Source organism: Budorcas taxicolor, chromosome 11 (genome assembly GCF_023091745.1).
Source record: "Budorcas taxicolor isolate Tak-1 chromosome 11, Takin1.1, whole genome shotgun sequence".
Lineage (NCBI taxonomy): Eukaryota > Metazoa > Chordata > Mammalia > Artiodactyla > Bovidae > Budorcas > Budorcas taxicolor.
This window is the reverse complement of record NC_068920.1, coordinates 68933471-68951479: the sequence shown is the minus strand read 5'-3', so window position 1 is coordinate 68951479 and position 18009 is coordinate 68933471. Positions and strand designations below refer to the sequence as shown.

General features: G+C 43.4%; 1 protein-coding gene across 1 annotated transcript in view; it reads right to left on the bottom strand.

Moving 5' to 3' along the window:
• MRPS9 (mitochondrial ribosomal protein S9) overlaps window positions 1-14787 on the bottom strand; it is a 36651-nt gene extending 21864 nt beyond the window's left edge. The window contains exons 1-4 of the mRNA XM_052647572.1: window positions 14640-14787; window positions 9209-9388; window positions 1652-1714; window positions 1532-1562 (exon numbers count right to left, since the gene is read on the bottom strand). Coding sequence (XP_052503532.1) covers window positions 1532-1562; window positions 1652-1714; window positions 9209-9388; window positions 14640-14774 — 409 coding nt within the window. The 5' untranslated portion in view covers window positions 14775-14787. The remainder of the gene's footprint in view (window positions 1-1531; window positions 1563-1651; window positions 1715-9208; window positions 9389-14639) is intronic.
• Between the last annotated feature and the right edge of the window lie 3222 nt (window positions 14788-18009).

The window sequence follows — 18009 nt, the reverse complement described above, 5'->3', positions numbered from 1 at the left end:
GTAAGCTACTGTGCGCTATGCCTTCAGTTTTATTTCTAGAAAGCTGAGTTGTGTCTTTAAATTTGATCTACATTCTTAATATAGCCTCATTTATTATCTTCCCAGAAGCTATTAATTAAATTGATGTCACAGTTTATTATCAACCACATGTAAGAGTTCAGAAAATATAAGACAGAAAATATGTATTAAAAGATTCAAAATACCTCTAGCAGGATTCAAAATAAAAGTTATCCTGAAAAGAGTGAAGCAGAGAATGAAAGAATGCCTAACTTTGAATAGAGGTGAACATTCAGCAAAAACATCGATTTGGAACAAATTGATTTTTAATAGAAATATCTACTCTCTTACCAATCAATTTATTGGCTCTGAAACACTCTAATGCCACCCACAAACTGAGCATCTGTGGCCAGCAGGCGACCCTCCAGTATCTCCACATGTTTTCAGTGCTGACGCACACGCTCGCTAAGAGTCAGTTGTGTTTATTCCCAAACGTGTTTATTGCTATTGTACTAACTCCTATAATTACATGAATTAAGTATTCTATAAACAGATGAAACATGGGTGAAAACAGAAAAAGATAGTATCTGCTTCTCTGAAGACTAAGTTGAATGCTTTAGAAAGATTCAAAGGCAAGTTACTAAAAAAAAAAAAAAAAAAAAGGTTTGTTCAACTTCAGTGTGGTTGGGGGGACATCTGCAGAAATATAGAAGTATTGCTCACTCAGATTTCTTTAGGAAGTCTAAGTTCTTTGCTCCACTGTAAGGAAACCAAAACTGAAACCTGTGATGAAACATCAGCAGCAAAGGTGCCTGAAAGATACAAGGCGGGACAGACACATCCTCAAAGGAAAACTCTCCAGGGTTGCAGCAAAAGTCTGCCAAATACAAATCTCTATTTCAAACGTTTTCAAGAAATGATTTCTGGCTTTAATACTTTTTAAAGTAACTGACAACCCACCTTCCCCCTGCAAGCTTATCCAAGAAGCTTCTAATCTGAATTAGAAAAAGTATATATGCTATTTCCTGGTGACCTTAAAACTTGCCCCATGCTTTCTCCAAGGTTTCAGTTGACATATTTAAAAGATACAGAGAAAATCTTAAAAGAAAATAAAGACAGGGGGCAAGAGAACAGTGATGGCTAACTGCTCATCAGAAACAACAGATCACATAAATAAGACCAAAAATCTGTATTTAGTGAAAATATGCTTATAAAATGAAGAACATTAAAAAATTCTCATATTTAAAAAAGCTGAATTTGTCTCCAGCAGATCTATACCCAATTCTTTTTCAAAAAGGTATATTAGAATGCAAATAAACTCACATCAGTATAGGCGTAAACTCTAACCTGATCTAATTTTAATATTATTTAGTGAAAAGGAAACAATGCACAAACTCCAGTCATTCATTATTAGTTATAAAATATTCCTGACTTCTTTCACAACCATGATACAGATTTCCACACACCTGGGTGACTGAGGATGTGTAACAGCACTGTGGAAATCAAGAGCTAGTTTATTCTTGAACAAACTCACCTCTCTGTTTTGGAAAAATCTCTTCGGGATGCTGTAAAATAAATTAAAAATGCATTAGGTAATTACTGTAACATATAAAGCTAAGTGAAATTAGTAAAAAGTATTAATAAAGAGAACTACCTTCATTATGGGCCGGGCTCGCTTCTCAAACAAACCACTGGGAAAAAGGTAAGTGATGGCCCTCTGAAAAGACACTCAAAATTAACACCGGTTGTAAAACCAAGTTCACGTTCATGACTAATAGTGACTGAGTGCTTACCACGTGCCAGATAGTGAACCAAGGGTTTCACGTGCATTGTCTTACTGTGTAGTCTTTAAGTGAATTGATAAAACCACCACACATACATTCCCCAAAGGGCAGGCCCCAATCCCCCACCGCCGTGACACTTGGATGTTTTCAGAAGCTCTCTGAACTTTTCCTCAAACTTGGGAGAGGCTCTTTAACTATGTTTTCCCAAGCATGTTCTCTTCAGTGCCTGCTTCTCAATGGAGATGCTCTTGGCATTTTGAACGTGAGGCCGCCCTGTAGGCTAACTTCGCCCATACAGCAGGTCATTCTGTCATCCCTGGTCCTTCTCCCAAAACCTCCAGCAGGAACAAACCCAATGCTCTTGACAAATCTCTCCCCCACGTTTCCCTTCACCTCCTGGGGGCAGTACTGCCCCCAACCTGAGAGGGACCATGTAAGCCCCTGCAGTCTTCTCCAGCACCCTCCTCACAATCAAAAGGAAAAGCAAACACAAAGAGCACAGGTCTTCATCTCTGCTGCACATCAGATGCAAAGCCTGTGGACCCTACACCCTCCCTGAGCTACGGATGGACTGGCAGCGCCTTGCAGCACCCGCGCTCTTCTTTCAGAACCTGTTTCTTCTGCACAGAAAACATGCTGGAGACTCCCCTGGGGGTCCAAGGACTAAACTCTGTGCTCCCAATGCAGGGGCCCGGGTTCAATCTCTGGTCAGGGAACTAGATCCCACATGCCACAATCAAGGCTCGATGCAGTCAAAGAAATATATATATATATTTAAAGAAAATGTGCTAGACCAGATCCTGTCCCTAGAAGCAGGGCCTATAAATTCTGGGGTGGGGTGGGGTGGGGCAAATTCAATTACATTAAGGAGCCTAGGTATGTCTCTGGGTCAAGTTTTACTCATTCTGCCTTCTGGCAATAAAACCAACACTAAAAAACAACAACAACAACAAAACTCAGGTCAAACACCAGAGTGCTACTTTTGTGAACTTTTTTCTTTTTGAAAACACCAGGGGCTCCTCTCTCTCCTTCTCTGCAGAAGGTGGACTTTTTATTTCATAAATGATGTTGAGACAACTGGTCACCAATTGGAAAAGATAAAACTGGACCCAAACCTGACACCACATTATGTGAATAAACTCCAGATGAGTCAGAGAGCCAAAGGTGGAAAGCGAAGTCAAAGCGGTACCAGAAGACAATGTGGATGAGTTCGCCAGGGCCTCCCCTGGTGGCCCAGAGGTAAAGAATCTGCCTGCAATGGGGGAGCCTTGGGTTCGCTCTCTGCGTCGGGAAGATCCCCTGGAGAAGGGCATGGCAACCCATTCCAATATTCTCGCCTGGAGAATCCCATGGACAGAGAAGCCTGCCAGGCGATAGCCCATGGGGTCGCAGAGTCAGACATGACTCAGCAACTGAACAACAGCAACATAGAATCCTTTAGAAATTTATAAGACTACAGCATGGCTTATCTAAATCCAAAACCAAAGAATGTAAAAAAAAAAAAAAATTAACCCAAGTGTCACAGAGTAAAGTAAGGTATTTCTCATTTGCAGACATGCTGCTTACATCTTCAAATTTTCATGAGAATGCTGGTGACTGCAGTGTTCCCTCCCATGAAGGCTAAATATGTAACTATATATTCTCAGGCTTTATGTCAAAGGATGAAAGGACTGCAGACGCCATCCGGGACATGGAAGCCCTGGGTCAGGACTGCAATCCCTATTAATTAGGGATCCCAGCTGGGCAGTGGGTCTGCAGCTGTTAACGTGATCAATGACTTACCTACATGTCATCTCTACTGATTCGCTTATAAATTACCAGCAAGTGAGACTAATGTACAGGTGCTAATTTATTTAAACTGTTCTCGGCAGCGCTACACAGCTTTATAAACTGCATCTGGCACCTAATGTTGGCTGTCAGTTGTACTTAGACATGCCTGTCCTAACGACTCTGTTCATTAGAAGTGAGCACAAATTATGAAATATTGTGAAAAATGATACATCAAATGGAATGGGCACAGCAAATCAATTAGAGAAACTTCACACAGCAGATTCGCACTTAGGAGAATAAAACACTCAGGTTTCGGAAGGAGGTCTATAATACCAATTAAAAAGTAATTGGTAGACTTCAGCAGTATTATATATCAATTTGCTGGCTTTTTTCCTGAATTTCTCGACTAATGCAGAACTTAACTTTTAATTCCCAAATACACTCATTAGTAAATGCAAGTGCAATTCTGTATCCGTAATATTTAGGATAACTGAAATATCTCCAAACTTAAAATTGATAGGCTGAATCAAAAAGAAAGATGCAAATACCGGTGGTCTTCACCTTTTTGTGTATTTGCAGCATGACTTTGAGAAAAGGAATTTTGATGATCCATGTGAACCATCAAAAAGGGTTAAGAGTCAGCAACAATACAGAGGTCTGTCTACTCCAGCAAGCAACGTGTGACTGTGTCTGTGGATTCTGGGGCCCTGACCACCACTCACCTGACCGGTCTGCAGCCCTGGGTCAAGATCTCTACCCCACTCCTGTTATACATGATGGGGCTATTTCTCCATTTCTGTACAAAAAGACTCTTCTCTTGTCCAAAGTACAACTGCTTGACATTGAATTACAACCCCACTCAGCTCAGTGTTCATCTGACAGAAACTACCACCCCTTACCACCCCAACCCAGCACACAGTATTCTCAGATGAGAACACTCGCCTGATCAACATCTGACAGTCACCTGGGAAAGATTTATGGCACAGGAGTTGAGGTCCACGCCATTAAGATCTACCTTCAAAATATTTAGCATGCATTTAAGTACTTTCAGCAAGATGCCACATACACAGACTACCACTGCTTGTCACGGGGTTCCCTGGCAGCGCAGTGGTAAAGGACCCGCCTGCCAATGCAGAAATATAAAAATATTGCTCACTCAGATTTCTTAAGGAAGTTTAAGTTCCTTAAGAAAGAGACTTGGGTTCAATCCCTGGCTTGGGAAGATCCCCTGGAGGAGGGCATGGCAACCCACTGCAGTACTCTTGCCTGGAGAATCCCATGGACAGAGGAGCCTGGCGGGCCACAGTCCACGGGGCGGCAGTTGGACACGACTGAGCAACTGAGCACAGCACAGCACACTGCTCGTCAGAGGGACTGATTTTCCTGTCACCAGCAGCACCAGTGACTTGGGAATGAAGAATGGTGCGCAGCTCCTTTCTCTTCGATATAACTGAAGAAATCAGACAAAAGTCAAACTATTTCGAAATGGAGAATGTCTACACCTAATTTCTTTCCAGTGAATTTGCTATTTTACCAACTAAAACGGTATTTTTCATATAAATTTAGCATTAAATATTTTGCAAAAACATTTCCAGCAGCTATACAATGCTGAAGCTTTATTAATAATAAAATTTCTAATAATGTAACAAATATAAACAGTGACAAGCAGAATTATTTTTATTCATAAATTATACCAATGATATTTCTTTTTTATTTCACTAATCCACCTCAGCACTCTTTTTAAAGGCTTATTTAATTAAGGGTGCACCAACATGCAAGATTAGCTAGGTGTAATTTTCATACTTTTATGTTATATATGCTTCTTTCACTGAGGCCAGAGGCCAGATTCCTAGTCCAGCTCAACCTTCTGGAATAAAGTTGTAAACCTAGAAGTCAATGAAAAAGGCCTATAAATGAGCTGATGTAAATCTGTGATTTTACTTAGAAGGAAGGGCATGTGGGTCCTTATGCCGAGTCCAGTGGCTCTTGGCTCTAAATCACACACCTAACAACCTGAGCTGTGCCAAAGGCAGGCAGGTGAAGGGGCGCTGAGAGGCAGAAGCCGAGATGGACACGCTGATGTGGAAGAAGGGCCGTGCCAGGTCATTCAGTACAGGGACAACACGTCCTCGGGGACCCCGCAGTCTGACAACCACTCCAGAAAGGAAAATCCTGCGGCTCCAAAAGGTTCATTGCGCTCACTGTGTTCTACTAAGTAAGGCAGGGAGACTGCATCTGATTGTAGAAAGTATTACCCAAATCAAATCTTTGAAAGCATGGGAACAGCAGACCTTGGGTGAACGCCTTGTATAGTCTTGGCGTCCGCAACAATAAACACCTGCCCTGCGAGGTTTTTATGAAGATGAAACACAGGGATGCATCATGAGCACACACAGGAGGTTTCAGTAAGTGGCAGTATTCTTCACTACTACAAATAACGATTAAAAATCAGTTTCTCTCCCTCTGGACTTCCCTGGCGGTCCAGTGGTTAGGAATCCACCTGCCGATGCAAGAGGCACACGGTCCTTCCCTAACTGGGGAATTCAGATGCCACGTGCCACGGGGCAACTGAACCCACACGCATGGCAAGTGCAGAGTCTGTGCCACAAAGAAAGACCCTACATGCTGCGTCTATGACCTGACATGGTCAAATAAATATTTTAAAAAATTTTCCTAACTTTATTGACTATGCCAAAGCTGTGTGGGGCACAATGAACTGTGGAAATTTCTGAAGGAGATGGCAACACCAGACCACCTGACTTGCCTCTTGAGAAATCTGTATGCAGGTCAGGAAGCAACAGTTAGAACTGGACATGGAACAACAGACTGGTTCCAAATAGGAAAAGGAGTACGTCAAGGCTATATATTGTCACCCTGCTTATTTAACTTATATGCACATACATCATGAGAAATGCAAGGCTGGATGAAGCACAAGCTGGAATCAAGATTGCTGGGAGAAATATCAATAACCTCAGATATGCAGATGACACCACCCTTATGGCAGAAAGTGAAGAGGAACTCAAAAGCCTCTTGATGAAAGTGAAAGAGGAGAGTGAAAAAGTTGTCTTAAAGCTCAACATTCAGAAAACGAAGATCATGGCATCCAGTCCCATCACTTCATGGGAAATAGATGAGGAAAGAGTGGAAACAGTGACAGATTTTATTTTGGGGGGCTCCAGAATCACTGCAGATGGTGACTGCAGCCATGAAATTAAAAGACGCTTACTCCTTGAAAGGAAAGTTATGACAAGAGACAATACTTTGCCAACAAAGGTCTGTCTAGTCAAAGCTATGGTTTTTCCAGTAGTCATGTATGGATATGAGAGTTAGATTATAAAGAAAGCTGAGTGCAGAAGAATTGATGCTTTTGAACTGTGGTGTTGGAGAAGACTCTTAACAGTCCCTTGGACTGCAAGGAGATCCAACCAGTCCATCCTAAAGGAGATCAGTCCTGGGTGCTCATTGGAAGGACTGATGTTGAAGCTGAAACTCCAATAGTTTGGCCACCTGAGGCATAGAGGTGACTCATTTGAAAAGACCCTGATGCTGGGAAAGATTGAGGGCAGGAGGAGAAGAGGATGACGGAGGATGAGATGGTTGGACGGCATCACCGACTCAATGGACATGAGTTTGGGTGAACTCCGGGAGTTGGTGATGGACAGGGAGGCCTGGCGTGCTGCAGTTCATGGGGTTGCAAAGAGTTGGACACGACTGAGTGACTGAACTGAACTGAACTTTGGATATCAAATTATTTATTTTTGTCCTTAGAAATAAGCAAGCATTTTGTCAGTACGGGAATGTTAAAGGAGACCCATCAGCTGTACTGTCTCTTTTGAGTGATACACACAGCCAAACCTCTTACAGAAAGAATAGTCTCAGAAACATAAATGGAAACAGCAATTATAAAATGACAGATTCCCATAAATTTCAGTGCTTTGGTCATGGTTGGTTGTCACTGTCCTCTTCTGCTTTAGTGTCTACTCTAATGATAGAGCGTTTAATACAATGCCACAAGAGTCAACGGGCATAAAGTGTGAGACTTGGTAAAGCTGGCCAGGCAGCGGCCGTAAAGCAGAAGGCAGGGGCGCTGCGTCCCAGAGAAGGGCTCCCATTTCCGCACGGGCTCCCAGACGCGGGCGAGGCGAGAGCACGCCCCAGCCCACAGCGCAGAGTGCTCTCGGGATGAAGCGGCCCCAGGACGAAGCCACGTTCCTGACGGGGCTGCAGAGTCTTCTCCTCAACACACCGTCTAGTGGAGAGTCTGCGACCAAGGCCACTCGGGCACTGGCGACGGACTCAAGCCACGGTGGATTTTGTTTATTACCGCTAACGGCGATAAGAGCAGCAACACAGCACAGCAGTCTCCTGCTCCCTAGTTAGATTCTGAGGTCGCGAATAGCAGCTCTTCTTTCAGAGGTGGGGAAACCAAGTGACGACGCTGTGAGCTGCTACACGTGGAAGCCCACGACGCTGAAAGGGCTCTCCTGACGCCAGCTTCTGTAGCTTTCCACAGCGTCACTTCAGCTACAACACATTTCTCTTCTAAAGAAAGATCAGTAACAAAGGTCTACGTCTACATTCCTCACAAGAAATCCAGCTTCATTTTAAAAGGTTCTACCTATTTTAAAAGAAGCTATTGTATGTTTTTTTCATATTAATTCATGATTTCACTACTTTGTTAGCAAACTCTAAAGAGGATTTTTATTATGTTCGATTAGCACAATGATACTAAATATTATCAACTTTACTTACACTGAAAACACACACACTACAGTTTTAAAAGTGTAGGAAAGCTGTGGCCTCTCACATTCATAGCAAGATTTTAAACATATCTTCTCTGGAAAACAACTCAATATTTTAAGGGACAGAACTAATAATACTGCTTCTACCTGACTGAATGACAGAATATTTTAGATATCTCTAAATAATATAAGAAGGATACTCTAGATAAAAGACACCAATATGTATTTTTAAACTTCTTAACAAAAAAGTTAGCTATTTTAATATGTGAAAAAATTGTTTTACATCTTCAATATTTTTGCCTAAATGAATTTCATAAATGATTTCAGTGATCATTATTTTAGCAACTGGTTAAGTATTAATAATAAGGAAAACCCAATCTCTAAAACACATAAAATAATAACAAATGGTTTAATGTGAATACAGTGGCACCCAATTTTCCTATGTAAAAATTACACAACGAGCCCAGACTTTTAACTAGGGGTATTCAGTCGCTCAGTCATGTCCCACTCATTGTGACCCCACAGGCTGTAGCCCGCCAGGCTTCTCTGTCCATGGGATTTTCCAGGCAAGAATACTGGAGTGGGCGGTCATTTCCTTCTCCAGGGGGTTTCCCCGACCCAGGGATCAAACCCAAGTCTCATTCAGCTCCTGCAGTGGCAGGCAGGTTCTTTACTCACTGAGCCACCAGGGAAGCCCCTAGTTTAACAAGTCAATTAATGCAATAAATAAATAAATAACTTGTATCCTTTAAAGTATAATTTTTTAAAAAAAATCTGATTCTTGTGAGTTTTAACTGACATCTAACACTTCGTTTGAAGACTTTACTGTTAAGAAGTCATGTTTCACTGAACAATGTTAGAAAAACAAAGATCTGCCCTTGTTCCCATGACTCACAAAACAAGCACTGCACTTACATCAATATCCTCCTGGGTAAACGTTTCTGGGTCCTCCCCCATCATGTTGGCCAAGTGTCTCTTCCCGATGTTGAACTCTTCAATCTGCTTTTTAATAAAGTCCACTGTGTAACTTTCACGTCTTAAGGCTGCAACATTTTTCTTTGTTGTTACAGCTGGGGAATGTTTGAGCCTTAATATCTAGCAGAAAATACAAATGGAAAGAGAAGATTTTAAGTTAAACAATGATCTTGTAGGCCACTGTCTCTAAATAAAAGAAGACATTTTAAACAATTGTCTTTTTAGGCCGGTATTCAATTGACAGGAGTCTGGAGATGAGATAAAGCTTGCTTTTAAAAGCCTATGCTCACAAAGAAGTTTAAACTACTAGCATTTCCACACATTAAAAATAATAATAAAAATAACTGGGTGATATGCTACCTCCATTATCTGCTAGAAATATCCAGATTTGATACCGACTGGTCAATGTCAGCTGCTATGGGACTTGACATATAGTGAATGAGGGTGAAACGGTACAGTGCATCCTCAGTCTTGTCTGACTCTTTGCATTCCATGAACTGTAACCTGCCAGGCTCCTCTGTCCGTTGGGATTCTCCAGGCAAGAAAACTGGAGTGGGTTACTGTGCCCTACTCCGGGGAATCTTCCAACCCAAGATGGAACCTGTGTCTCCTGCACTGACAGGGGGATTATTTACCACTAGCGCCACCTGGGAAGCCCCAAGAGAGAAACACCACTCCCCTTAAAATAAGCCTGTGTACATGTAGTGAGCAAGCAGCAAGCAGAAGACACAGACCTGGCGTGTGCTTCTCATGGACACAATACCCTGACAAAGCTGAAGGACACTTCTGAGGTCAGGTGACAAGAAGACTCTCCTCCCCCTCTTCTCTCTCTTGATCAGACTGAGGAAAGCAAGACGTGGTGAGCTGCGCCCCGGAGGTCCACAGGCCAAGCACTGAGGGTGGTCTCTGGCCAAGAGCCAGCACAACAGCTGCAAGGATGTGAGTCCTGCCCACACCCACACTGAGCATGTGGGCAGCAGATTTCACCCCTGGCCCGAGATGACCATGGCCTGCTGCCTTGCGGGAGACCTTGAGCAGAAGGCCCAGTGCAACTGTGCCTGGAATCCTGACTCACAGAGTCCACGAGGGAAATATCTGTTGTTTCAAGCTGCTCTATTTGAGGTTAATTTGCTACACAGCAATAAATAATCACTCAACACCCCAGTTTGGAGAAGGCAATGGCACCCCACTCCAGCACTCTTGCCTGGAAAATGCCCCGGATGGAGGAGCCTGGTGGGCTGCAGTCCATGGGGTCGCTGAGGGTCGGACACGACTGAGCGACTTCACTTTCACTTTTCACTTTCATGCATTGGAGAAGGAAATGGCAACCCACTCCAGTGTTCTTGCCTGGAGAATCCCAGGGACGGGGAAGCCTGGTGGGCTGCCGTCTATGGGGTCACACAGAGTCAGACACAACTGAACCGACTTAGCAGCGACACCCCAATTACAACAATAAAGCAGAGTACGAGAAAGTTCACTTACTCTGCTTTATAAGGAAAGAGAGGTAGCAACGATGGGCATACCTATTATCAACTTTTCTTTAAATAAGAACTTTGTAAACTACATGAGGAAAATGAACATTTTGATGACCCAGTATTTTAATTAAAGTGACGAGGGACACACTAAAACATCATGAAAGATGACATGGCCAAGGGAACAACTTATGCTACCAAAGGGCCTTCCTTTCCCATTGCTAACAAAATGGAATTTTTAAAAATTCAAAAATTATCTGGGGGAAAACACAACTAATGCACATAGCTGTATAAAGCATCTGCTACAAACACTGGTCAATTTTTAAATCTGCTTTGCAAAGACTTTTGAGGAATTTGCCAGTAGTGTTAAGACTACTGAAAACAAACTGGATGCTGTGAAAAACACAGAACATTATAACCTCCAGGAGCCCACAAGATGAGAGACGAAAAGAACAGATCCTTAAGACAGAGGCAGCAATGTTTTTTGCAATAAAAGCAAATTACACAAGGGCTAAGCCATCGAATATCATCCAGCATTCTTCTCTGGCTGACAGTCTGATCAACAAAGGCTTGTTGACTCAGTAAAAACTCAGAAAGTGCTCAGTAGAAAATCAAGAGAACATACTGATGTTTGTAGTAACAGTTTTCAAAATAGAGATTGGCTTACTGCTTTTTTCCTCTTGTGAATGTCATAAATATTACGGAAAGCTAAATGAGCATTCCTACATAAAACTATATTGATAGGCATTAGGAATTCATGGATAACCTTTGTATTACACCGTGACTGTCAACTACTTATAACAAAGCCAAAACTACTTTTATTTGTGACAATAAAAGAGACACGTGTACCCCAATGTTCAACGCGGCACTGTTTACGATAGCTAGGGCATGGAAGCAACCTGGATGTCCATCGGCAGACGAGTAGATAGGAAAGTTGCGGTACATATACACAATGGAGTATTACTCAGCTATTAAAAAGAATGCATTTGAGTCAGTTCTAATGTGGTGGATGAAGCTGGAGCCTATTTTACAGAGTAAGTCAGAAAGAAAATAAATCAGAAAGTAAGTCAGAAGAAAGTCAGTCAGTCAGAAAGAAAAACACCAATACAGTATATTAATGCACATATATGGAATTTAGAAAGATGGTAATGATGACCCAATATGCGAGACAGCAAAAGAGACACAGATGTAAAGAACAGACTTTTGGACTCTGTGGGAGAAGGTGAGGGTAGGATGATTTGAGAGGAGAGCATTGAAACATGTATGTTACCACATTTGAAACAGATCACCAGTCCAAGTTCAATGCAAGAAATAGGGCACTCAAAGCCAGTGCACTGGGACAACCCAGAGGGATGGAATGGGGAGGGAGGTGGGAGGGAGAGGGATGGGGAGGGAGGTGGGGTTCAGGATCGGGGGAGGGGGGAACACATGTACACCTGTGGCTGATTCATGTCAGTGTATGGCAAAACCCACCACAATACTGTAAAGTAATTAGCCTCCAATTAAAATAAATAAATTTTTAAAAATCAAGTATCTTAGCATAGCAAAACACTTTCTAATCCCGTCTCGCCATTCTCTCATCAGTTATTATACCAACTGTAATTGCTAGAACCAATTATTTGTCGTTGCCAGAATCCACTGACTGTGCACATCTCTGGTACTTGGGTACCAACGGCACCTTTCTGGAACAGAATCCCTCTTTTCTCATGTAACTCCTGACAGACGCTCCCATTACCTCCTCGAGAGGAGGCTGCCATTCTGTCCATCTCAGCTCGTCTGTCTTAGGCTCGGCGTGTCTGTGCTCCTCCGTATTTACCGCTACAAATCTCACAGTGCACTGTGTGTAGATCCCTGATATTCACAGGTTTAAAACCAGAAAAATGTGGCCATTCACAAGTAATATTCCCTCCTCCACTCAAATGTGGGACACCCAGATGCACCTGTACTGAAGCACTGATGTGAAACATGGATTCCACAATTCTGGCACACAGGAGAAAACCCATCACAGAGGCTCCCAACTGAGCACCCAGGAGTCACAGGTCAACAGAACTTACTTCTTTTTCCTTGTTGCATCAGTGTCTCTCAAACGTTTCTGACTGTGACTCATAGTAATAGCTACTGCTTATATCACTACCTGGAACACACTTATACTTAATAAACAAAAAGTAAAAATACCCTCTATAAGAAGGCTTCCCTCGTGGCTCAGTGGTAAAGAATCTGCCTGCAATGTAGGAGACGAGGGTTCGATCCTTGGGTTGGGAAGAGCCCCTGGAAAAGGAAATGGCAACCCACTCCAGTATTACCTAGAGAATTCCTTGGACAGAGCTGGTGGGCTACAGTCCATGTGGTTTGCAAAGAGTTGGACATGACCAAGCAATTAACAACAAAGACACATAATAGGTATTTAAAAATAATAATAATAATTGGAGAGACTTGTACTATACACGTTAGGTAAAGAAACAAAAAGTAGAAGAGACTCCATTCTTAAAAAAAATATGCATTTCATGTATGTCTGTATGTGATTAAAAAAACATAAAGACACAGAAGGATACATGCATTAGCAAGTTCGGGAGTTCCAGGGAGGGAAAAAAATACTCTTGGCCGCCTCCCCCACACTGTCAACAATAAACACATTCTGTAACCTACAGTACCTTTCCCAGAAAATTGTGTGTATACAAAAGGATATACTCAAAAGAGATGCATGAGAAAATAAAAACTTCCAGCCTATTTTCCAGTTAAAAAACAATAAAAACAAATGTTTGATGGGTAAATGAATGGATGGATTGGCTGCTGTTAAAATGTAGAAGAAAAAATGAAAAATGGATAGTATTCCTTTTTTCAACACAGTTTTTGACCATAGTACTTCTTTACAATATCTGGTCCTGTTAATCACTTTCCCTCCTTGCGACATTCTCCTGTTTCCTATGACTCCACACTGCCTGGTTCTTTTCCTACTTCTTTGGTAGGTCACTCCCAATCTCCTGGGGGCCCTTCTTTCTCTACTGTTCGTCCTTCAGGGTCTGGTCCTTCTTTTCCTCACTGACTGCACCTTCCCCCAAATGATCTAATCCATTAATCACCACACACAAGGTAACAGAGGACTTGGAAACCAGCTCTCTTCTTGAACTATGGCTTGCCTCTCTTTGGGTCCACTTGGACACCGCAAATATAACTGTATAATAAATACAATTATTTCCAAAACTAAGCTCTTTTTTTTCCCCTCTCAAATTTTGTTCCTTTTACTCAGATCCCATGTCAGTAAATGGTATTATCATCCAATCAGTTCTGAAGCTAGAATCCTGGCTTCCCACTGGCCCCAGGATTAAATGTAACTTACACGCTCTGGTCTCCAGCATTCAGGGACCTATTACCGAGAACATTAACAAAATGGAAACTGCTCAGACGCAAGACACTTTAGACATGTTTCTCTCTCCTCTCCACCGTATGACCTCCTGCATTAAGTCTTTGGGCCACTGCAGGAGTCCAGTTCTCATCCACCTCCACCCTCTTGATCGGGGTCTCGGGGGGGCAGGGCTGAACCTATAATCCACCCAGAAGACAGGTCAAGGGAGGGGTCACTCTGTTTCTGTCTCAGGTAAGTTCCCCCTCACTGCACCCTGAGAAAATCAGCCACAACCTCAAAGGTTGGCCGCTGCAAGGCAATTCCACCCTCTGTTTACCTGAGACCTCTGTTGAGCACCTAAGATCCCACAAGCCCCGCCTCCCAATGCTGGGGGCCGGGGTTCGATCTCCGGCCAGGGAACTAGATCTCATATGCCGCAACTAAAGCGATCTCGCACCCAGCAACTAAAGATCCTCAGAGAAACTAAGGACTCCGGCGGCGCCTGGCCACACCGCGTGCTACAGGGACCAGCACCGCCACCTTTCCCAAGCCTTACCTGGCAGCTGGTACCTGTCTGCAGCCCAGCAGCCGCGGCTTTCCAGAGGCCTTGTTCCCGGGCAAAGCTAACCCTACCCGCAAGAAAGAGCCGGTAGGAAGCTGCTGCGCCGCAGGACACACAGGGAGCTGCCATGTTGGCGGCAGGAGGCGCGGGCCGGAGGGCGATGGGGCCGGGCCTGCAAACTGCGCCGGCGCAGATGGGCGCCGGGTCCGCGAGGCTGCCGGGAAGAGGCTCCGAGCGAGGGGCGTGTCCCGCGACCCAGGTTGGCTAGTCGCTGATTGGGTGCGTGATCACGCGGGGCGTGTCCGGCCCCGCCCCTGGTCCGGATCCCTAGTCTACTTGGCATCCTGGTCTTTCACGGCATCCTGAAGTCGGTGGCTCACCCAGTCTCCTTGGAACGACTTCCACGTGGCTTCTCGCCAACACTTTCGTGCCACGCCAAGCCTGCCCTGGCGCCAGCTCCCCCTGCGCAGCCCTGACTTCACGCCCATTATCACGCAGCTCCTCTCCGAGCCTCTGCTCCCAGCCGACCGCGTCCTAGCACGGGTTTTCCCTCCTTCCACCTTCCCACCTGGGTCCGGGTCCAGCGTCTCCATCCTTCTGCAGGAAACTGGTTATTTCCTAAGTGTATGATGCACAGGCTAACCCTTACACCGGCGGGAACAGACCCTTGTCTTTGCTCATCACTCCCCAACTGTTGGGCTTCCCTGTGGCTCAGCTCGTAAAGAATCTGCCCGCAATGCGGGAGACCTGGATTCGATCCCTGGGTTGGGAAGATCGCTTGGAGAAGGGAGAGTCTACCCAATCCAGTATCCTGGCCTCATGGACTATACAGTCCATGGGGTCACAAAGAATCGGACTCGACTCAGCAAATTTCACTCTTGCTTTCCCCTACTGCTGGGCTTCCCTGGTGGCTCAGTGGTAAAGAATTCACCTTCCAATGCAGAGGGCAGGGCTTTGATCCCTGATCTGGAAAGATCCCTTGGAGAAGGAAATGGCAACCCACTCCAGTATTTTTGCCTGGGAAACCCCACTGACAGAGCAGCCTGGTGGGCTACTGTCCATGGAGTCGCGAAGAATGGGACAGGACTGAGTGACTGAACAACTAAGCCTCCCTGGAAACCCAATCAGAACTAAATATTAATAAATAGGTATGAATCCTGATGACTGTGCCTTACCTTCTGAGGCTTGTATGCTCCTTACAGTAACTCCCAACATGCTTTCTACAAAATACTTATTAACGGAAGCAGTAAACAGCTCTGAAAATGTTTCCAAACACTTAGATTTGAAAGATCAATAAAATTAATACACAAACACACACATACGGAAAATCTGAGGTCAAGTTGTCAAGCAAATAAATATCATCTACTATTACTTATTTTGTAAAACAGAACATTTTAATTAGTAAGAAGGTACAAATGACACAATTGCAGAATGAAATGTCCTTTAATTGGAATCCATTTATTTGTATAGTCAGTTCACTCTTCTATTCTTTTTGTTGTTACTTTTTAGGCCAGAAGTTGGGAGAGGCCCATGAACTAGCGTTTGGGAACCAAGATTTAGCTCATGAAAATTTCACCAAGTATAAAACAATCAAATAAGTATGTTAAAACTGAATTTATATCATTTTTTAAAAATGACGTGTCAGAGCACATAAAAACTACAGAAGTACTCAAATCAAGATTAGAAATTGTGGAGGGTTTTTTTTTCTCTAAAATTCATGTTATGATATTTTACTTAGATTTACTGCTGCTGCTACTGCTAAGTCACTTCAGTCGTGTCCGACTCTTAGCAACCCTGTGGACTGCAGCCCACCAGGCTCCTCCGTCCCTGGGATTTTCCAGGCAAGAGTACTGGAGTGGGTTGCCGTTGCCTTCTCCTTAGATTTACTAGATTACAGTGAAGTAACTAGTAAAGTAACTGTAATACATATTCCATCTCTAGGGGCAACCCTTAGACTGCTGCGTTCAATTTCCTGTGTAGCCTTTGAGTTTGGGAAGAAATACCCCACTGTAAGTTGACACTGCGTCCATAAATCTGGAAACAGAAGGAAAGAGTGTTATCAAGAATGTACTAATAAATGTTTAAAATATGAAAAAAAATCTTATGATTTTATCAAACAGCTGAAGTTTAGATTCGTTTAAATTCTTTTCTCATTTACTGAGCACCCGTTATATTGGAGACATCAGGTATTCTTGGTCCCATATCAGGATCATAAAATCCCAACTATCCAACATGGTAGAATCATGTAAATATGAAAGTTTGGTTCTAAAACCAGCTTCTAATGTAAATATCAGGAGAGTCAAACATTGCACTAACAAAACAAGTGCTGCCAGATATGAACAGCAGAAACTGTTAGGTGCTACTGTTGAGGGTGTAAATTGATACAGTTTTCCTGAAATCAGCGAGTCAGTGATCTATGTTAAGATGAACACCCCACACAACTTTACTGATTACATTTCCAGGTATATACCCTGCAGAAATTCTTACACGGTATATCAGGATACATGCATGCAAATATGTATAGAATCATTTTCTTTTGTAACAACACAAAAAAACCCACACACACCTTTAAAGGATTCCTAGAAATCTCTGGAGCTGCAGAGCACTTTTGATCAATATGGAAAACTTTAAGGGGCTTCCCAGGTGGCACTAGTGGTAAAGAATCCACCTGTCAATGCAGAGGACGCCAGTTTGATCCCTAGGTTGGGAAGATCCCCTGGAGGAGGAGATGGTAGCCCACTCCAATATTCTTACTGGGAAATGCCATGGACAGAGAAGCCTGGGGGGCTACATCCATGGGGTCACAGTGAGTTGGATACGAATGAGCATGCACATCGTTTAGTTAGACCAGTGGCCTCCCCTTTTGATAATCTATTTACAAGCATTTTTGAGGATCTTCCCTAGGTTTAAGAAATTTGTGTTCTCTATTTAGACACTGTACAAGTCTTTTTACTTAATAATCACCCGCTGAGTATCTTTGGTCAAGTTCAGTACCTCAAAATTCCACATTCCAGGGTCTACTAAGGTCTACTATTAACTGTTCCTTTGTTAGAACCATCTAGTGATGAGGGTGGTTCCCTTGTCCCTTGAGAAACAGAGTGGCCCCTCAGTCTCTTTCTTATTAAAGGGATGGGACAGCCAGGCACAAACAGAAAGGGTTGTAAAAATAACGGGCCACTGATGCTGCACAAAAGGGGTTCCGGAAAAGTGTGCCCTGATTTCTTTCCTGACACCCTCATTACATATTCCTTATGGTTCCTAAGGTTTCCAGTCCTTTGGGTTAAGACTGAAAGGTTGCACCAGTGTCTGTCAGAAACTCTATTTAGTGGCCGGCCACATCACTGCCTGCACAAGCCTTGACATT